Consider the following 22,691-nt stretch of genomic DNA (forward strand, 5'->3'; position numbering starts at 1 on the left):
TTTGGAGGGAAGGTGGGATTTTTAGGTTGATTCCTCTGTTAAGTTCTTAACATACTTAATTACTTTTCTTTTTGCTAGAAATTTAACAGAGCCAATTTCAGGCCACAAAAATGGCCTAGACATGGACTGTGAGGCACAGGCTGCCCATTTCTGACCTGTTGGTTGCTTCTGTCGATGTTATCCAGTAAGATGTTTAGATAATGATGGCAGAATTATAACCATGTATAAATCTGCTCATTGCCATTGCAGACAAGTAAGCCAATCCCATTGTATCTAAATCTCTGGTCACTATTTTGAAAAGACTTACAATAAAACTATAGATAATAACAGCCTTAAAGTTATGTTTGTAAAGCTGTCTAGCACAAAATTGCAGATTACTTACTGTTCATTGTTTCAAGTAATTTTATCTCTTTTCTAATTTTGCTGCTGAGAAACAAATGAATCAGAGCAGTACAATCCACGTGCCTAAGTACAAAATTAATGCCACTCTAATCACTTTGATTGCCCACAGGGAACTGCGCAACCTGGTTATTGAGATGGTTTTATCTACTGATATGTCTGGGCATTTCCAGCAAATCAAGACGATGAGGCACACTCTTCAGCAAACAGAAGGGTAAGTGGCATGTCTTCACCTTTCCTTCTGTAGCCACAGGCTGTGTAGTTTAAATGGCATCTGCAATCTGGAGCAAAGCTTATCTTTGCAGAGAGATAATGAGAAAAATGTCTTTAAATTGACAGGATAGACAAAGCCCGAGCCATGGCCTTGATCCTCCATGCTGCTGACATCAGCCATCCATCAAAATTGTGGGATCTGCACTACCGATGGACAAAGGCCCTGATGGAAGAATTTTTTCGACAGGTACTTCTCTCCAATGTATTTATAAACATTTCACAAGCCATGGCAGATAGCGCTAGCATCTAGACTTATATACTGCTTCACAGTGCTCCAAGTGGTTTACAGAGTCAGCATCTTGCCCCCAGCAATTTGGCTCCTCATTTTACTGACCTTGGAAGGATGGAAGGCTGAGTCAACCTTAAGATGGTCAAGATTGAACTGCTGGCAGTTGGCAGAGTTAGTCTGCAATACTGCATTCTCCCCACTGTGCCACCACAGCTTTGGCGCAGTGGTTAGGATCAGTCATTTCCTCCATTTTCTTTCCTAACTGTTTTTACTCCAATCTTTTAATAGCCAATTAAAAGTGTAAGTAATGCCCTATATAATATTGACATAAATTATTGAAATCATAACAAAAGAACAAAATACAGGAGCAAACAACAGTTCAAACCTGAACATCCAGTGTGAAAGAGACCTTTTCCCAGAATCTGAAAGTTGACATATTAGGATCAGGAAGGCAGGGGGGCTTCTATGATTGAAAAGATCCCCTCCCACTCATCTCCCATGTGATGATGGATATCTGGAGAAGGCTTTGCACGGGTGCATGAAGAAAAATACAATCCCTTGAGCTGTTTTCAGAAGTGGTTATACTCACACTCAGATTCTAAGAAATGGGTGGGATTTTTGGAGGTGCCAAAAGAAACCCTTTAGACACTTCATTTGTCCCAAAGTAATCAAACTAAACCCTTTCTTTTATTTTGGAATGGTGCACGTTATTTTTATAATCCAGCACAGTGAGGTTTCAAAGGGCGCAGATATAGCAATCATTATTAAATCAGGAATTAGCCTTGCTCATGCATACATGTCACCTTTTCCATTCCCTTCTGTACTAGGTTTAATATTTAAGCATAGTTTCCTTCAGGCAAAATTCCCAATTAAATGCAAAATTATGGCGTAATGCAGCTTGCTGCAACCTGATGCTCTCCAGAAGAACTGAAATTGTAATTCCCAGACCGTCCAACCAGCATAATTATAAAGCACGGAAGACACCAAGTTTTGGAAGCTAATTAATTATTAAATTCCAGCTGGATAAACCAGGCCTGGAAATACAAATCAAACTAATTTTAAAACATGGTAACCAAATAGTCAGGACATCACTGTTAATAGAAAACAGATTTTTGAAATTTATTTTTATTGCATTTAAAATAATAACAGAAAAAGAAAATGAACAAAACCCTAAAATAATGCAAATACATGCACTTTCAAATAAATGGCACATAAAAAGTGAAAAAAATAACAGAAAAAAGAAAGAAACTAAGTATAATACATCATTATAACAGTTAACAGTTAAAATTCTGTATATACTTATTGAATGTAAATATTATTCAAGTACATAAACACTTATTTCTAATCCATTTATATAACTATCATTCTTCTACTATACAATATATTGTATATACTATACTTTGTATAAATGGGTACCTTATTTCATTACACTTGCCCATGCCAAGTCTACATTATAAACAATCTGCACAAATACAATCTGGTCTTCAATCCATTGAACAAGTGGAGCCATATATTTTTCTTTCTGATGCTGCAATATCAATCTTTTGGCCATTGTAAAGGCACAGAGAATCCATTTACCTTGTCCAGAAGTTGATAGAACACAAAACAACAACACAAAAAAAATCTCAGTTGACATACTGAAGAGAGTGTGTTGAAGGACATATACCTTGAGTAATCAAGAGGTTCCATCACTCACTATGACAGATACAGTTTAAGAGTTCTACTGCAAGCAATGAGAAAGGGACAGGCTTACTTACCAGTTTGTGTACTTTTCCTCCCCGTTGCCTAGAGTTGTATTGCCAGATGTTTGGTTTTTAAATACTTAGGAACATATGTATATAGTTGTAATGACTGAATGCTCACACTTCCTTTCACTTTGACTTTACTTTCACTTACTTTCAATTATATGTTGAGAATCATATGTTTTCTTCCCCTGACTTTAGGGAGACAAAGAGGCAGAGCTAGGGCTACCATTCTCTCCACTCTGTGACCGGAAATCCACCATGGTGGCACAATCCCAAATAGGTAAGGGTTGGTTTCTTAAATTTAAAACAAAGTCTTACAATGAAAGAAAGAAATGCTCAACAGAACAGGATTGGTTTTGTTAGGCAGTTCAGCTTTCAATTATTTTTCAGTATGCGTTACTCACGGAGAATAGCATCACTGGAAAAATAAGATAGAGGATTCATAGAGTTTTTAACTAGTGTTTTGGGCCCCCAGCATGTTTTCTCAATTCTTGGCACTGCTGCTAGTGTAGATGAGGAAGGGGCTTCACAGTGTACCTTGCTCATTCACAAGTGACTATCAGTGTCCCTTCTTAGTTCATTTTTACAGCACTGAGTTAGACTCTGTCATGCGTATAGGTTGTTATATTACTCTTTGGATGTTATCAAAACTAGTTTTCCGTCACAGGTATATCGGTGAATCAGTGATGTGAGAGAAGGCACTATTGCAAATGTACAAATATTGTGGCTTAATGATGGTTCTCAAAAGAGCGTGGCTGCTTTCATGAGCCACTTTTCTCCATAGTCTTTTCTAGCTTTTGTTCTTGTAGGGTGGATAGACATCAAGTCACAAAACAAAGACAAATAAGCCAGAGAGCAGAACTTCATTCTTCCCAACACATTTTGGAAAATACACAACCAATTCTTAATATGTATGAAGAAACTAACAAATAATTGCAGGATCCAATCTGAGTTGGTCCTCGGGGAACTTCTGAAACTCTTTCCTGAGGATGGGCTCCAGCATGTATCCAAAAGCTTGGAAGACTAAACCTCTGATTCCAGGGACTGACCCAGACCGGATCCTGCAACATTATCTTGGCACACATTGATAACAAATAGCTTGTTTTTGTCTGGAATGGTATAGTGTCTCCTGCTTCAGCAGGTCTCAGGTCCCTTCCAAATCTATTATTCTGTTAAATAAGATTTTACATTATCATAAATATATTTATCATATAAAAATGCTATTGGTACTGTAATTATTCCCTTTCTAGATGAAGAAAACAATTTCCATCAGTTTCCTAACAGTCCTCCATAAGAATTGTTTCTTTTTGAATTGATCCATAAAATGTTTGATTACTTCTGGACCATGATGTATCCCATGGCTTGGTTCTGGGATATATTTGTATAGAATAGGGCTATGGATGCTTCAAAAATGATGAATAAAAAGTGCTTCAGATGCCACAGGAGTGCAGTATTTCCCTACTCCTTATCAATGTGTAACAATATATTTAATGGGACATTTATTTAGCATGATGCAATGTCCTTGGAAGACAAGAGGAAGAGATTTTGCCTAAGGAACAGTCAAATAAGAGAGGTCATAGCCCACAGATTCATAATAGACAGCGAAGAGACTCAGAAAGGAACCTATGTTAGACTGTAAAAAAGACGGCAGACAATTTGTACTATTAGACTTACAAGATTATGTGAATGTAGCCTTAATTAACTCATCTGGCTGTGTTTCATGTCTGGGCTACCTTGGGAAACTGAGTCAACTGACACATATCAAGAGGATGCAAAATATGTAGGTAGATTATGATTATTGACTCTTAACGAATGTATCTTTTCTTTTATGTATACTGAGAGTATTTACACCAAGAAAAATTCCTTGTGTGTCCAATCACACTTGGCCAATAAAGTATTCTATTCTATTCTATTCTATTCTATTCTATTCTATTCTATTCTATTCTATTCTATTCTATTCTATTCTAGAATGTACCATTCTATGTTGATTTCCATTTTTCGCTTGTGAAGTGGAACGTACTTTAGTGCTTTGACAAGTGTTTTCTTTTATAAATAAAATGAAGACCAGACAAGAAGCACAAGTGCAATGTTTAGTATTGCCATCTCTGAGCCCTGGGCTGAATTCTGTCTCCAAGGATTATTTCTTGTTTTATTCACTAATCTGACAGAACGTTGTCAACATGTTGTCAAATCGCACCAGCAACACATAATAAAGAGCCATTTCAAATATAAATCCAATCACATGAATGTTCAAAATCCTCAAGTCAAAATTGTCTGAATTCATTTCCGTCATGTGATTCTGGGCTTAGAAACAGTATGAAGGCACTTACTGATGACTTTGGGTGGCAACGGGATAGGACTAATGTGCCCCTTCTAATGTTGCTTAATCTCTCAATGGGTTTCAGTACAATCAGTCAAACTTCTGAGTCATCTCCAATAATTTAGGTGGGGGAGGAGATTACGTTGCAATGGTTCTCCTTCCTGAAGAGATGAATTTAGTTGTTTGTTGTAAGGGAGGACAGCTCAAGCCCTACACACCTTAATTGGGGGTTTACATATTCACTACTACATATTCCCTATTCCCTGTTCAACATCTGCATGAAGCTTTTGGATGAGTTTGTTGGGGTCATTGGTATGCTGATGATACCCAACTGGATATCTTGACCCTGGTTGAGTGATGCTGCAGAAGTGCAGGTGCTTGAAAGCTGTCTGGATGGGAAGAGGTGAAGACTCAGTTGCAGGAAGACAGCATGGCTCCGAGTTCAAAGCATAGCTATTCCCAGTGAGATACTATCATCACTTTAAACAGGGTAGCGTTCCTCCAGATAGGATTTGGTTTGCCGTTTGGAGGTCTTCTTAGATTTACAACTCCAGATTGAACAGCTGAAAGATGTGGCTAAGAGGGTCTTTGCTCAGTTCAATCTATTCCTGAAATGGCAGGCATTACTCACTGTCACTCATGCCTTTGTCACCGCTTGATTGATGACTATTGTAATGCAGTTTATGTAGGGCTGTTTTTGAAAAAGCATTTGGAAACTACAGCTAGTCCAGAATACAGCCCCTTAAGGTGGGTACTCCCTGAGGCGCTCATGTAACACCTGTACTCCAAGAGCTGCCCTATTTGTACCTTGTGTGCAGGTGCAATCCAAGGTGCTGTTTTTCCCTTTAAATCCCTTCAGGGTCTGAGACATGCATATTTGCAGAAGCATCTTCTCTCAATATGATCCAGCTTGGTTTGCTAAGTATCTGTCAGAAGGACAAGATTAGCAAGGTCATGAAACAAAAGAAGCAAGGCTTTCAATTTAAATATATATATATATATATATATATATATATATATATATATATATATATATATATATATATATATATATATATATATATATATTTTTCTTAAGTTTTCATGGGTACTTACATGTATGGTGTTCGGCTTGGTTCGGGTATTTTCCCACGTCATTGTAGTTCTTTTAAAGTTGTAGCAACGTTTCAGCAGAATCTCATCTGCCATCATCAGGCTTCTGTATTGTGTCCGTCTGTGGGTCAGACTTTTACAGTGGTTTCAGATTTAAATTTGGGGCAGCCTATTGCTGTGCCAGAATGGTTTTTTCTTCATCCTGATTGGTTGGGAGTCTTGGTCTGTGTTTATTGGTCTCGGAGTTTGCTGTGTTCTGCTTGATGGGTGTTTCTGATATCTTCTGTCTGTTTTTTGGCTCTTTTTGTATCTTGATTGGCTGGCAGCATTGTGTTACTTTAATGGAGGTCTTTAGTGCAGCTTGGCTTCGGGTAAATGGACAGCTATCATTAGTTAGGAAGCTGGGTTTCATCTGGGTGCCTGGTTGGGGTGTGTTTGAGCTGGAGGTATCAGGGGGATCTGTTTGTGCCCAGGTGTTTGCCTGGCTTGTGGTGTGGAGATTTTTTTGTTTGTGAGTGCAGGCTTCCAAATGATTGACAGCCTGGTGGAATCATCTCTTCTGTTCATGCTTTCTGGTCTTTTTTCAATCTCTATGGCTTCTCTGATGACTCTGTGGCTAGGGTTTTCCATAGTGGCCAGGGTTTTGGTGCCATTGAAGTTGATGCTATGACCTGTAGCTTCCATGTGTTGGACTAGTGAGGAAGTGTGTTCCAGCTTTTTGACTGCATTTTTGTGTTCATCCAGGCGGGTACTTATTCTTCTATTGGTCTGTCCAATGTATGTGGCCGGGCATGATGCACAGGGTGTACAATACCTACAATATATATATTGTAGGTATTGTAGCATCATCATGCTACATTGTAGGTATTGTACATCATGATGTACAATACCTACAATATATATATTGTAGGTATTGTAGCATCATCTTGAAAGCTTGTCCAAGTTTTTCTCTACCACATCTGATGCCAAAGACAATCAAGGCAGGGCTCTTTTGAGTTTCTTTCTCGTGTCTGCCTCTTTCTCATGACTGAGAAATCTTTTTTGCATCTCTGAACGGCTCATTGTTCCCCTCTTAGAACAGAAGACCTTCTTTCATATCTTTCCCTCAATTTAAAGTTGTCATCCTTTAGAGCAGGGTGTCAAACTCACATTGTCACGGCGGCATCATCGTGGGGACGTATCGGGACTTTTTTCCCCCTTCACTAAACCAGGCGTGGGCACAGCGAGTGCATGACACATCCAGCGCGTGGGCCAGGAGCTTGACAGCCCTGCTTTAGAGCCAAGGAGACATGCCTTTCAAACTACTACCTTCTCCTCTGGAAGAAGATATACTCCCAGTGTGCAAACTGGCTTTTCTTTCTCCTGGCTTTTCAGAAGCTGGTGGCAACCTGGTCGTTCCATTGAATAAAGCAAACTGGATTGTTGTCACAGCATTTTCTCTTTCCCTTTCGATACGATTGTTAATGCTTTTAGTCATGCCTCTTCCATTACCGTAGGAATACTTTTAGTTTCTGGTTCCCTTAATTGTATGTTTGAACCCCAATTGCTTAGTGGGGAATTTGTATGCAGTTAGCCTTATACAAGTAGTCTTTGAATTACAACCGTAGTTAGGACCAGAGGTTCCATTGCTAAGCAAGATGGTTGTTAAGTGACTCGCACCCAATTTTACAGCTTTTTTTGCCACCATTGTTAAGCAAATCACTGCAGTTATTAAGTGAATCATGTGGTCCTTAAGCAAATCCAGCTTCCCCCAGTGACTTCGCTTGTCGAAAAACAGCTGGGAAGGTCACAATTGGTGATTATGAGATCCCAGGATCCTGCAATCCTTGCTAATCCTGCATTTTAATCACATGACCCTGGCAATGCTGAGGTAGTTATAAGCAGGGGTGGGATTTAAATTTTTAACAACTGGTTCTGTGGGTGTGGCTTGGTGGTCATGTGACTGGGTGGACATGGCTTGGTGGTCGTTTTATTGGCTGGGCGTGGCCAAGTCAATATCACATCGAGGCACGCATCTCCTCACCTGGCCTCTCATGACTGTGGGGATGCTGCAACAGTTGTAAGTGTGAAAAATGGTTATAAGTCACTTTTTAAAGTGCCATTGTAACTTTGAATGGTCACTCCACACAAGCAAAGTACCAGCAAAGGAGGGGAAAAATACTCCAGAGACGTTCCTGAGACAGGAAGTCTAGTCCTGCCAAGAATGTAATAAGGGTTAATGGAGAGGCAGTTTCTGTAAGCAACACCAGAATGTTTCCTTCCTGCCTTCCTTACAGGATTAGGCCAGTAATTTCTTCTAAGAACCGGTTCTCCAAACTGCTTAGAATGTTAACAACTGGTTCTAGCGAATAGGTGCGAACCTGTAGAATCCCACCCCTGGCTATAAGTGTGAGGAAGATTGTAAAAAAAAAATCAGCGGCATTGTAACTTGGCTAAACAAATGATTGTTAAGTTGAGGACTCCCTGTAAGCCCTGCAAATGAGCAAGCAAACAAACAAAATGCTGGTTAACAGAAAGCAGAATTATCTGAGAGTCAGCCTTATGGAATTCAGAAGGGGATGCAACATAAAAACTAGCTGAGTTGAGGGACAAACGTAACAATTAAATGAACCCTGATTGTTACGCCAACTCTGTGCTTTTCTTCCTTCAGTGCTTTTTTTCAGAGAGAAAATTTGCAGAATAATTAGTCGATTAAGAAAATGAAAACCTGTAAATACCAAGGGTTGAGTTCTTCTTCAACTTTTATGTTGTGAGTCAACATAAAAACCACAGTCCTGGATCTGCAGCACATTAAATTCAGAATAAAACAAGTACATCGAGTTGGAGGCAAGCTATATCGGATGCCGTTTTAGATTCATGTCTGCTGAACTCCTTCTAACACCTCCCTTCTGCGCACTATGAACATAATACAACTAATCCCACTTAAGAGAGCTTACTAGATGGAACAAACAAAATTATTGTCTATGGAGATTCTCAGTCATTCCAGGTCATGGTTGTCCCAAGGTGCCTTTTCAAGAGGCAACTGGACTTTCTTGTTTTTTCTTTGAAGATATTTCACTTCTCATCCAAGAAGCTTCTTCAGCTCTGACTGGATGGTGCGGAAATGGAAGGATTTATACTCCTTACAGAGAGCTGCTCATTTGCATCACTGAGGCCACCTGGAGGCTGGTCTATGTCCTCAGGGTCATCTGAGTAGTGCAAATGGGTGTGGAACCTTCTTGGCTACAGAATATTTTCCTCCCTGTTGCAGACTACAGGAACCATTTGCACTTCAGTTTGAGATGCAGACAGCACAGGCTCCTCCACAACTACCTGTGCCTGTCTTCAACAGTGAGAGGACACAGGGCAGACAACATCCTGCAGCCAAGAAGTCTCCACACGCATTTGCACTACTCAGGTGATCCTGAGGACACAGCTAAACCTCCAAGTGGCCTCAACGACTCTTCTTTTTTTTTTTTTCCCCATTAAACTTTTGATTTTAATGATCTCAAAATGTGTGACAGATTTTGGTCATCTTGTTTCCATTTTAAAAAAAGATTACTGATTTTAAAAACTAATAACTTAGAAACTGCCATGAAACAAATGGTCCACAAACATTCCTTTCCTTCTGAAGCTTTTACGATGCGTTGTAATTATTAACCAGTCTTTTGCTATTAAACTAAATGGCCAATTGAGACAAAATGGTCTGAGACCACGATTCCACCACTGATTAAGACCAGCTGTCTGCAAGGAATATAAATCCTCCCATTCCCCACCATCCAGTCAGAGCCGAAGAAGCTTCTTGGATGAGAAGTGAAATGTCTTCAAAGAAAAACAAGAAACTCTAGTTGCCTCCTGAAAAATAAACACCTTTGGGATAAACAAAATGGTTCAATATTCAAAGAGCTTGTGGGTTGAATCCAGAGTAATATATCTAGTGAAGTTCTAGCTATTGGCAGCATTTGGAAGGGAAGGGGCCTTTGCTATTTTTTTATTTCCTGGGTCTCCCCGCCCCACAAAAGATGTCTAGAAGAATAGTGGTGAGAGGAGACAGGAGAAATTAGTGAGATCTGTCTTGCCGTCCATCCCCCGTCCTTTTTTTTTTGCACAAAACAGGATCTCAGTGCCCTTCCATTCGTACAATGTCCTAAGTATTTCCTGCTTATATAAATGGTACTACTGGGGATTCCCTTAGATGGGCTTTCTGTATTCTCCTCTCCTGCCATGGATTGAAACTGATCCTTATTTAGTTTCCCCAGTGCTAACATCCCCTGTGTCAAGTTTTTCATTCTGACTGAAGCAGTGATGGGATTCAAATGTTTTTACTACCGGTTCTGTGAACGTGGCTTGGTGGGCACGGCAGTGGAAGGATACTGTAAAATCTCCAGCCAGAGGTGGCATTTGTTGGTTCTCTGAACTACTCAAAATTTCCATTACCGGTTCTCCAGAACTGGTCAGAATCTGCTGAATACCCACCTCTGGACTGAAGAAGATTTAAATGTTGTCTCTTCCTACCCCACCCTTTCTATTGTTCTACAGGTTTCATTGATTTCATAGTGAAACCAACATTTGCTCTTCTTACTGATTCCATGGAGAAAATAATTTTTCCTCTCATAGAGGAAGCATCGAAGTCCGAAAGTTCTACCTTTGTGACAACACCAAGGTTTGAGGTTTTGGGTTTTTTTTTTTTGATGTTGTTCTTATCTCCTTGTTTTCCTCCTAGACAATTTTAATTTTCAGAAACTGCAATGATCCTGATATAGTACTGCCATCTAGTGGCAATATTTGCCATTGTTATTTCTGGATTTTATTCTACTCAAGTCTGAAACTGAATTTATGAAAGGCAAAAGACAGGATGTGTTGTTTATTCTGATTTTGTTTATTGTAGAGCAGTAGGCTTACATATAAATTGTTATACACAAAATGTTAAAGAAGGGATTGGGACTCACATATAATCTCAAGACTGAAATTGCAGAAAAAAACTTTTTACCGTGTGGATTATTTCCCCTCTTCTTATAATACTATAAACATTGACTTCAAATACTTTATCTGTCATCATCTGAAGTAAAAGGTGCATGTTTTAATTTGATATCATGGAATACCTTTGTTGCATTTTAAAGAAGGGGGAAGGACTACACAGGAGTTAGCAGGTGCCTTAGTTCTTCTAATCTAGTTTATTTAAGCTTCAGTGCTATGTATTCTTTGCTGGAAATCAGTATCATTGAAATCACTGAGGTTTGTTTCTAAACTAGCCTTTTCCATTTGTAGTCCTCTGGAAATATTGTAGTCCTCTGGAAACTCACCTTATTTCCATACATAGAGGGGAACATGTTAGAATGGTAAAAGCTGTAAAATCTGCATAGGGTTACATCACAAGAATGAATGAATTGACCCCAATTTAGTTGAATTCTGCATTCTGGAGTTAGGCAACATTTTGGAGTGTACCAGAAATGTTCTGCTTTTGTATTTCCAGGCAGTAAAGGCATCGTAATTCTAATCTAACCTTTTCCCGTCTTTGTAGTGAAAATAGTGCAGGAAGTACCAGCAGTGATATACACAAAAAGATAAGTATAAAAAATGCTGCATGTGTTGGTGGGACCTGCTCAGAAAACGCTTTGACAATGGTGGATTTAAGAAGCTTTAAAGACAACCTATTCCAGAACATACAGGAAAACAAAGACAGGTGGAAAGATTTAGCAGAAAAAGGTATGTTTTCCCTTGCCAGTTCACCAATATTGTCGTGTAATTACATCTTTCATCTGTGCTTGTTCACAAGACTAGATTTGCTAACGGTCATATGGATGAAGGAAAATAAACAGCTTCAATATAGCAATTATTCACCATACGCATAGTGAAATAGGAACGTTCTTTTTTCTTTCTTTCTTTTTTCTCTTTGTTTTTGTAGAATTGTAGTCAAATTGCTATTTGTCCAATACTTCAAACAGTGGCATTTGTATGTTCAAGCCACTGGATGGCATTTATCTACATCTTGTATCATGCATATCAGAAACAGATGAAATTGGAATTGGAATATAGGTTAGAGAAATGTGCTAAGCATAAAAAGATATAAATTTAATAGACCCAAATGAATGTTCTTCATTTGGCAAAATTGATCACATGCACAGTTATCATGGCAATAGTTGGCGGGTTATTTGTGAAAAGGATGTTGAGACTGGAATAACAAGCTGAATTTAAATCAGCTGAATATGCTTTTAGGGTTGCCAAAAAAAAACCCCAACAACAAATGCAATTTAAGCAACAGAAATAAAAATGTAGTTTTCAAATCATAGGAAGTTAATAGTTCTATATCCTGTATTGCACCAGCTCCACTTGGTTCCTATGCTGGGATTCAAAGAAACTAAAGTAATGGATGGAAAGAAGGTCAGAATAGAAAGAACAAGAAACTAATTTTACATGAAGAGACTGAGGGGGACTGAGGGCAAAGTTATTGGGGCTGAGAGGACAACCAAGGAGAGAGATGACACATGTTTTCCTGAAAATAAGAGTGGGTTTTATATTGGGGGGGGGGGCTCCAAAATAAGCACTAAGGCTTATTTTTGCTTATTTTAGCTGGAAAGCACCAAGGCTTATTTTTGGAAGATGTCTTTTTTCCATGTACAGGAGGTCCACTTCTTCTGCTTGCTCATAGCCCTGGCACCAGTTCAGCCTCCTGCTCTGTTTTATCCATGAGCAAGCAGAAGAAGAATGAAATTTCAATTTCATTGTACACATGTTGTACATTGACAATAAACATTTGATTGAGTGATTGATTGATTGATTGATTGGAAAAGAAGTGGGCCAGTGGCCACATGGGCTCCTGCTGGACAGGATTGCTGGTTCTGCTGCCATGAGGATGGATGGCATGGCTGTGGAGGTAAGGTGGTGCAGGGAGCGTGGGACAGTTCCACCCCACACCTGCCTTGCTTCACCTCATGTTGGCAGCACCACAAGCAACCAGACAGAATGGGCGGATGGCTGGCTGGGCTGGCTGTGCTGGCTCTTAAGTAGGGCTTATTTTGAGAGGGTAGGGTTTATATTAGACACAAACATGAAATCAGGATAGAGCTTATTTTCAGTATAGGTCTTATTTTCGGGAAAACACTGTAGCATTCCTCAATTATTTAAAGGAATCAGCCAGAAGAAGCCAACAAGACAATAGCTGACATCCTTGAGTGCATGACATATAATAAACTGTGGGAATGCAGATTCTGATTAAAAGTTAGGAAACACTTCTTAATAGCAACAGCAATTTTACAGTGAACAGTAAGATTCTCCTTTGCTGGACTTTTTCCAGGCTAGGCAACAGGTTCAGTCATAAGTGGTTTAAATATCCTGTGCAAGTATTGTAATTGCCTGCAATGATATGCAAGGGATCGTATAGGTTTCTGGTCGCTGATAGGGGTAACAATATCAGCTACTTTTTTTTCTTTCCCCATTCAACACATTTTAAGTTATCCTGCTGTAAGAATCCTGCAATTAAGCCAATGAATTTTTTAATACATAAGTCTTAGAAACTCTGTTTGGTTCTAGTACTAGAAGAAAGTCCTGGGCTGAGAATTCTTTAATTGAGAATAATTATTAGGGTTGTGCAGAGCTTTAAAGAACTGGTTCAATTGACAAGGAATTTGCTGAAATCACCTCCAGAATCAAATATTCAAATGGAATCTTTTCAATTAGTCCTCCAAACAGTGTCTGGGAGATTTCAAGGCAGTTTGGAGATCCAGTGGCCTTTCTTGTTCTGCAGCGTCCAATAATTTTGCAGTTCTCTTTTTATAAATGGAAAAGAGCTGGAAGGGAAAGAATGCCATGCTTAGAGTGACAAGCTGTTTTATACCGGTGCAATTAGTTGGCGAATAAATATTATCCTTGAAAATCCTGCTTATCGGATTGCATGGTGAGGAATAGTTGCTCCGTTCTTTGTGTCTCTGTCTCCTCCAAAAACCTTCTAAGGCTCATTGAGCAAATCAGTTTGCTCACTGAGAAAGAAGGAAAGAAAGAAACAAAGATTCAGACAGTTTGCACTGTTCTTTTTCCTAATCTGCTTTGCTCTTTCTTGTAAACCTCTAACTTTGCCAAGAAGTTACGTACGTAACTTTTATGCTTATGTTCCATTCATTTTCAAATCAGTGGTCTGACCTTCAGTAAAGTCCCTGTTAATCTCTGTATGCCGTCTGCAGTTCTTCAGCTCTTCCATTCCTCTGCATCCCCAAATGAAAAACAAATTCCATCTCCTCCAAATCCTTTGTCCAGATCTGTTTTACCTTATAGTAAGTGGGTTAGTTTAACTGACAGGAGGCTTTTTTGTGTGGTGAGTGTGTGTGTGTGTGTGTGCGTGCGTGCGTATGTAAATGACAGAACTTGTATCGTCACATCCTGATGCAAATATAAACTTCCATCCGATCTTGGGCACAAGTACATCGGGGTGGAACCTGCCTCCTGATACGACTGTGGATATGTCATGTTGACTTGATCTTAGTTTGCTGATGATGCCTATGTGAGCAAGTCTGAGACAGTGTTCAACGATCGGGTATAACATGAAGTATTTCATATACTAGTTTATTATGGGCACAAGAGTAATATTCTCCACTCACACTTCTCAACTTTAAAAAGAAACCGTTGCACAAGCAGCATATCATCTCCAGAAGAGCCTAACCTAACCAAGGAACTATATTAATAAGCCTGCCAAATCTGAAAAGGAAGTCAATCAAATGTGGTGAATTCTTCCATCTTTAGTTAATTTTTGGAACAGTTTTTGATCATAGTTATTTTTAAGCTGAACTAGAAGTTGTTTGCTGGACAATTTAAATTTGTTTTCTTCCGCCCTCCCCTTCATCGTTCTTTTTTAGGACAAGTAAAATGGAAAATATTTCTAAAATTTATTGCCACGAATTCCTTGAAATTCTCTTCCTAAAATGTTGCAGGGCCCTTTAAAGGTTCTACTGAATTGTTTCCATCCTTATCCTTTCAAAAATAAAGCAGCTGTTGGCATTTTTATGCTTTTTCATTGTAACCCATAGTCAAAACGTTCATCAAATCAACCCTCAAATCAGAATTTAAATAGAATGTTGTTGCCAGCAAATCATAAATTTGAACTGAATTGGGCCATCAAACTGGATCTTGATTGATTTCCATGACATCTATTTTGAAATGTAGGCTACAACTCTAATCACATTTAATTGGGCCTTTTAAATGTATTCAGAGGAAAACAGTTGAATCTGGATGTGTTTAAGGCAAGCTAGACCCATGCCTCTTTTCCTCCTGAATTTTCTTCAAATGAAATAACTGTTTAAGTTGTAATAATATGCGAGAGGGAAAAATATTTGCATTCATACCAAATTGAATCCAGCTCCTATTGTATGTAGGAATTTTTCTTCCCTATAAAAGAGGCCTCTTTTGCAAGTACTGTAATATACAAAATCTCAAGAGAACTCATGGGGGGGAGGGGGTTTCCCACTGGACCCCAAAATGTTACTTGGATCCCTGATTATGGTAAATCATTAAAAAATAGATAATATGGAAGTTGTGCACCTTTGTGTTGCTGTAAACATGCACAGTGGCTTTTTTCCATTTTTTTAAGCAATCAGAATCAAGAAAGCAAACCTCCCTTTCCTCCACATTATGAACACAATTTTCACTGTTCTGACCACTTCATCTAAAGTGCTTCCCTTTCCTGAACAGGGGCAAATTCAAAGCATAGTGTGTATGTACATATGTCCACACATTTATGTCAGTGTGTTAAATAAGTGGATAAACGATGAGGTCTTTGGGCCGGATGCATGACACACTGGCCATGCCCACACCCAGTTTAGCAAAGGGGAAAAAGTCCCGCTAAGTCACATGACGCTACTGTGACAATGTGAATTTGATACCCCTGCTTTAGAGGATGCTCTCCTCTCACAAACATTCTGAAAGAGAAACTCTGTAGTACTTTTAGTACTTTGCTATTGGCTATGTAACTGTATTTGTCAGGAGTTAATGTCCAAAATTATTGGAAGGCACCAGGTTGGCTGAAAGAGGCCTTTGATTTGGAAACCAGCGTGTTTGATCTTATGTTAGTAACTGAACATGCTAAGCACAGGGCCCCTATCATATATTTAAAATAAGAACGGCAGACGCATCATGACAGGAAATCTCATATGTGTGTGTGTGCATATTTCTGTAGTAGAAGAATTTGTGCAAAGAGGTGTCAGGCAGGAAAAAAAGCAGAAAGGTCAAAACAGACATATCTCAAACCTGCTATTAGAGAAAGAGCCAAAAATATATAAAGTCAAAAGAATCAAGAAAGTGGTGATGCAACAACCTTTTTCAATTCACTCATCCCACATCTTTGTAGTCCTTCAATCCTCTTGGTTGAACACAAAAGAATCTGAGGATATAGATGAAAAAAAATGCATCTGAACATCCCACTCAACAAAAAAGCCACCAACTCAGCCACCTAGCATTCATTATCGTTTCTGAATTCATAGGACATTGTGTTGTTTCAAGCCCAATTATGCCATAGGCAGAGGTACTACCCCGCCCCCCCAAAAAAATTCAGTGTTACTGCCACTCTTCTTTTATCTTCATGCCTGAGCCCTTGATCCAGCAGTGGTATTCAGCAGGTTCTGGAGAACCGGTAGCGGAAATTTTGAGTAATTCAGAGAACGAGCAAATACTACCTCTGACTGGCCCCGCCCCCATCTGTTCTCTGCCTCCCTAGTCCCAGCTGATTGGCTGGGTCTTGTTTTGTTGCCCTGCACAGGAGAACGGAGCTGGAAAGCAGGTTAGTGGAATGGGGAGGGAATGGGATTTTGCAGTAAACTTCCCCTGCCACGCCCACCAAGCCACGCCATGCTCACCAAGCCACGCCCACAGAACCGGTAGTAAAATTTGTTGAATCCCACCACTGCCTAGATCTCTTCCCAAATTTCCGTTCTTAATTCCAACCCCCATCCTGGATTTGGTAGGTGGCTATGCAGAAATGAACCTTTAGGTGATGACCTTCCAGCTTTGTCATGCATGTCAGGTATTTCATTTGTTCCCTTTCAAAATCAAACAAGGAAGGTTTTTTTTTTCCCCTCCTGGGATTTCTCATCTAATTTATTTGAAGTTATTTGTTAATAATGTTATGCTGCAATGGCAATTTTTATCTATTTTTATTTCTGTAGTTTTTGTTCTTGAAAACCATGTTGTACATTTCAACTATTCATTTATCTTTAAAAAAAAACAACTATGAGGTCAAAATATTGGTAAGTTGCCTTGCAAAACTTGGCACTGAAGGAGGAATATTTCCTACAGTACAAGCAAATTTGTTACGGTGCTGTTCTCTTTTAAAATTCTTTGCATGCCCTACTCCCAAGGGTGCATAAACTAATTTTTATATGTTACTAGTTATCCGTGCATAGAGCTCAATAAGAAATTTTATTTTAAAAAATGATGAAAATATTTAGCCAAGAATATTTGGAAGTAAGCCCCATGGACATCAAGAAGTAGATCTTCTTCCCAGAGAAGTAAATGACTGCAGGTTTGTCATTTGTTGAATGTCAAATCTTTTGAGACACCATGGGAAGCTTTTCTAGGTAAATAGTAAGGATTGCCACCTTTTTATGGCTGAAACATTCACTTTCTATTAGAAAGTACCTCCCCTTAATTGCAGGCATTTAATATCATTAGAATCCCATGGGCCAAGTCATTTGTACTAAAAAGATGACTTGGGTTCCATTGCTAATTTACATTAATTTCAGGAGAAGCCTCCCTATAGGAGAAGTTGAAGAATATTGCATTTCATTATCTTGGAAGGTTATGTTGCTTGCATGGCATGAGAGAAGGCTCTTGATAATGCACTATCGTAATTAGCTTGGATTAGAACTAATAAAAGCATCTGGATGCATTCTGGAAGGAATGTCATTATATAGCTGGTCTCCAGGGAAATAATTGCTTGTAGATAGAAATCAGTCCTTTATAGTGTACATATTTATGTTTAATATATCCTAGTAAATTTAGGATAAGGCACTGGAACTGACATGGCAAGGTGATTTACACAGTCTTAAATCTATTTGATTACTTTCAGTGGAACAAGGGAAAATAACATCCTCCAAATAATTTAAATGCAGCAACTATTTTTTTTTTTCAGTTTCCTCAACTCAGGCAGCTTTCAGAGCCATAGTAGGGTGAGGAATGGGAACCTGTAGACATTGTCAAAGTATTTCTAGTCTATATAAACACTGGGGGACAGGTCTGACGAAGCTATTTTTAAATAACATGGATAAGCTATGACATGTACTCAAGCAAGACAGGGCATTTAATTTAACTGACACCCCTTTAAATAACGGATACCTTTCAAATCCCAGGAAAAAATATAATCCAAATAGTATGCTGACAAAAAAGTACTTTAGGGAATCTTTCTCCTCCCTCCCCATTCACTTCTTATGTAACTTACACGGGCAAATCCATGCAATCCAATCAAAATGTGTAAGGGGTACAGGGGATGGCCTTGAACAGGAGTGTCAAACTCATGGCCCGCAGGCCAGATGCGTCACGTGCTGGCCCCTCCCCCGCCTGGTTTAGCAAAGGGGGGAAAAGTCCCGATATGTTTCGTGACGCCGCTGTGACGCCACGAGTTTGACACCCCTGGTCTTGAAGGATAGAGGGAAGATCCACTACCAAGACAATGGTCAGATAAACAGGACTTGAACCCAGGTCAAGAAAGTGGTTTATCGAAATGCCCCAGAAAGACCCCCACTCCCGCCATTTTCATGAGAAAGAGGGAGGAAGGAAAGCAGATTGAGATCTGCGAGGTGCCAATGCTATAGCTGTTTGTAATAAAAGGTTCCCATGGTGTCAGTTTCTGTTTGATCTAACTCACTAACTGGAACCAAGTGTTGCAGTCTGAAGTTCTCCCATTTAAGGCTCCAACTCATGCTGCCAGACTCTTTCAAGAACTTCATCCTGTCCTATGTTTTCTCCATGGAAGAAGGCTTCGCTGCTACTTCAGTGTTCCCCTCACTCTGTTCTCAAGGGGCTTTTATTTTTCTTTCCCCAAGGATGAATTCATTGGGCCTCCTGTGGCCACTGAGTTGCGTGACCAGGACTACATTCCAAAGAGTGGGACGAGTCTCGACAAAAGTATGGATGCAGCCAGGACAAAAAACTACATTTAATTTAAATTCAGGCACATGCTTGCTCCAACGATTACTTTTCACCAGAGTTCTAAAACGGTTCACCTTAGTAAGACATACCAAGATGAAAGGAATAAGGTTCACGAATTTCAACAGGTGAACGTGTTCAGTTAGAAGCAATATATCTACATATACATATACATTACAATTTATTTTATTTGTCAATCACTTACAAGATAATAGGTATAAGTAAAAACATAGTTATGAATACATGGATACATATAAGAAAAATTAAAAAAATAAAAATAAACAATAGGACAGGGATGGTAGGCACATTGGTGCGCTTATGCACACCCCCTACAGACCTCTTAGGAAAGGGGTGAGGTCAATAGTAGACAGTTTAAGGTTAAAGTTTTCGGGGTTTGGGGAAGAAACCACAGAGTCAGGTAGAGTATTCCAGACATTGACCACTCTGTTGCTGAAGTCGTATTTCCTGCAATCAAGTTTGGTGTGGTTTACCTTGAGTTTGTATCTATTGTTTGCTCTTGTATTGTTATGGTTGAAGCTGAAGTATTCATTGACAGGTAGGACATTGCAATATATAATTTTATGTACCATACTTAGATCAGACTGAAGGCGTCGTAGTTCTAGGTTTTCTAAGTCTAGAATTGAGAGTCTGGTGGCATAAGGTATTCTGCAATGAGTAGAGGAGTGGAGAACTCTTCTTGTGACATATTTCTGGACTTTCTCCACTGTATTAATATCAGATACGTAATGCGGGTTCCAGACTGATAAGCTGTATTCAAGTATTGGTCTAGCAAAAGTTTTGTATGCTCTAGTTACTAGTGTGATATTACCTGAGAAAAAGCTACACAGGATTAGGTTAACAACTCTTAATGCCTTTTTGGCTATGTAGTTACAGTGGGCTCTAGCACTTAGATCATTAGAGATGAGTACTCCAAGGTCCTTGACAGAGTTTGGGTCATCAACAAGGACTTGACTATTCAGCCTGTATTTTATTTTCTGATTTTTTTTGCCAATATGTAAGACAGAGCATTCATTTGTTGAGATTTGAAGTTGCCATTTGTTTGACCATTCTGATACATACTCGAGGTCTTTTTGAAGGGTAGCAGTATTGTCGGTGGTGTTAAATAGCTTTGCATCATCAGTGAAGAGAACGCAGTTGCTCTTAATATGATCACAGAGGTCATTTATGTAGAATATGAAGAGAGTTGGTCCTATATAATGCATATACAATACAATATGTACAACATATTATGTATTGTAATATATGTTGTATATATTGCAATATACAATTCAATATATGCTCAGCACAAGGCAAAATAGAAAGACCTGTACATGGATTAGAGGGCAAACAAAAGTATATGATGCCATCAAGAGAGTAAAAGAATTGAAACAGAAGTGGGCTGGTCACATAGCAAAAAGAATTGAGGACAGGTGAACCAAGGCAGTCTTAGGCTGGATCCCATTTGATTAAAAGCATCCACAAAAGAGACCTAAAACAAGATAGATCAATGACAGCAGCAAGTGTTATGAGCCCAATTGGCAAAAGAAAGCTCAGGACTGCATTGGTTGGAATCATGCGGAAGAGGCCTTCGTCCTGCAGTGGATAGACAATGGCTAAAATGATGATCCTATACGTATAAACATATACATACATATACATACAGGCAGAGACTTTCTAATGATCTTTCCCACAGCTTTGCTATGATTTGGTTAGCAGGGAGTCTCTTCCCTAATAAAAGAGAAGTTTGCAGTTCTTTAAATAAAGATCTCTTGAATATTTATCTCTTACAATTTCCACACTTTTCTGGGGGCTGCTCAAAAAGCTTTTTGTGGACAACATGTGCCGAAAGCCTCAGATTTTGCTCCTCTGCTCTAACCAATGAGCCACACAGGTCACATTGCACCAAATCGAAGATGAACAGCATGTAGACCCTTTTATAGCCGTTTCTGTTTTTGAATTTCAGGGGAGCCTAATCTCAGTGAGAATTCCGAAGAGCCAATGAAAGAGCCAGAACTGTGCAGCTAGGACAACGGTACCTTCATTGTTTCTGCTCATTTTCAGACCAAGAGGTAAGTTGCCCTAGTTCTTCTCTAAATATGGTTACCTTCCTTTCCTTCTCTATGCTTCTGAAAGGAAGAAGGGTTTGCTTTGTTTCAAGAACAAATCTTTACTATGAAATATATTATCATTTGTGGTGCATGTATGCCCACAAGAAAAAGGATGAAACTAGGGTCAAGATTTTCCATCATCATCATCCAGGCCCTGGCACCGTGATGGTGAACCTATGGCATGCGTGCCACAGGTGGCACGCAGAGCCATTTGTGCGGCCATGTGAGCCACATCCAAATGTACCTGCACTGTACATGTGCATGCCTCCCAGCTGATTTTTGGCCCGTTTGAGGCCATTTTCGCCCTCCTAGAGGCTCGAGGGAAACCTCTGCAGCCTTTGGAGGCCGAAAAACGGGCCCATTTTTCGGTCTCCAGAGGCTGCAGAGGCTTTCCTTGAGCCCCCGGGAGGGCGAAAATGGCCTGCCCTGGGCTCCAGAGGCCCTCTGGAGGCTGAAAACAGGCACTTCCTGGCCAAAAATCAGCTGGGAGGCACGCACATGCGCAGTGCAGGTAAGGGGGGTGTTGCACGCACATGCGCATGGGGGTGGGGCGCATTGCATTGTGGGTGCCGGCACACACATGTGCGCGTTATCGCATACAGGCGTGCTTTTGACACACCACAACAAAAAGGTTCGCCATCTCTGCCCTAGCATCTTATAATCCGTATTAATATTCGCTACATTTACACTTTATGCTATGATCCATGGTAGCAACAAAAAAAATAGGTAATTTGGCAGCAACTTTTCCAACAGAAACATCTTACTTCATTGCTCTAAATTTAACAGATGTCATGAACTCACAAAAGCTGATGCCTTCCCATGAAATTTGTTAGTTTGAAAAGGTGCTACCAGACTCCTCCTGTCAGCTGGAAAAGATGCTGGTTTTTATGCTTGTATGTTTTGAAAAGGTGCTACCAGACTCCTCCTGTCAGCTGGAAAAGATGCTGGTTTTTATGCTTGTATGTTTTGAGAAAAGCCTTCTGCAAATGAATCCTCTCAGTATTTGAGCCAACATCAGTTCCAAGCCCAACCAATCTTAAAGGTATGCGATTCAAGGAGACAGCCAGATGATGCCTGGAGGGCTCTTACCCAGGATCCCAGCAAGCCATCTCCTTTTCAGTTTCTCAGGACAATTTTCCCCCATATTCCTATTTCATGCTGCTCTCTTTCCAACAGACTCTAGACCAAGTTGACACATCATGCTGAGTTACGATATGTTTTGCTTCATTTTGGTTTCATGCCAGAATTTAAAAAAAAAAAACACCCTGCTTTTCTCAAAAGGCCATTGTAAAGTAGGGCAGAGTTAACGTGAACCATGAGGCCAAAACTTCAGTCTTGCAGGTTGGCTCCTGTTTACAATTCTGCCCTTATTATACCTTTGTTGTACCTCTTATTTGTTAAGTTCTCAGTTTACAAATTCA

General features: G+C 39.6%; 1 protein-coding gene across 3 annotated transcripts in view; it reads left to right on the forward strand.

Annotated features, from left to right (window-relative positions):
- Positions 1-22,691, forward strand: part of PDE1A (phosphodiesterase 1A) — a 172,899-nt gene that overhangs the window by 147,048 nt on the left and 3,160 nt on the right. For all 3 annotated transcript variants that reach the window (XM_087949623.1, XM_087949622.1, XM_087949624.1), the window contains 6 exons: positions 512-613; positions 739-859; positions 2,845-2,926; positions 10,577-10,700; positions 11,559-11,743; positions 21,126-21,231. In XM_087949623.1, coding sequence (XP_087805749.1) covers positions 512-613; positions 739-859; positions 2,845-2,926; positions 10,577-10,700; positions 11,559-11,743; positions 21,126-21,187 — 676 coding nt within the window. In that variant the 3' untranslated portion in view covers positions 21,188-21,231. The remainder of the gene's footprint in view (positions 1-511; positions 614-738; positions 860-2,844; positions 2,927-10,576; positions 10,701-11,558; positions 11,744-21,125; positions 21,232-22,691) is intronic.

This window comes from Notechis scutatus, chromosome 1 (assembly GCF_049901735.1).
Source record: "Notechis scutatus isolate UNSWTSFEM ecotype Mainland chromosome 1, rNotScu1.2, whole genome shotgun sequence".
In the NCBI taxonomy this organism is placed as follows: domain Eukaryota; kingdom Metazoa; phylum Chordata; class Lepidosauria; order Squamata; family Elapidae; genus Notechis; species Notechis scutatus.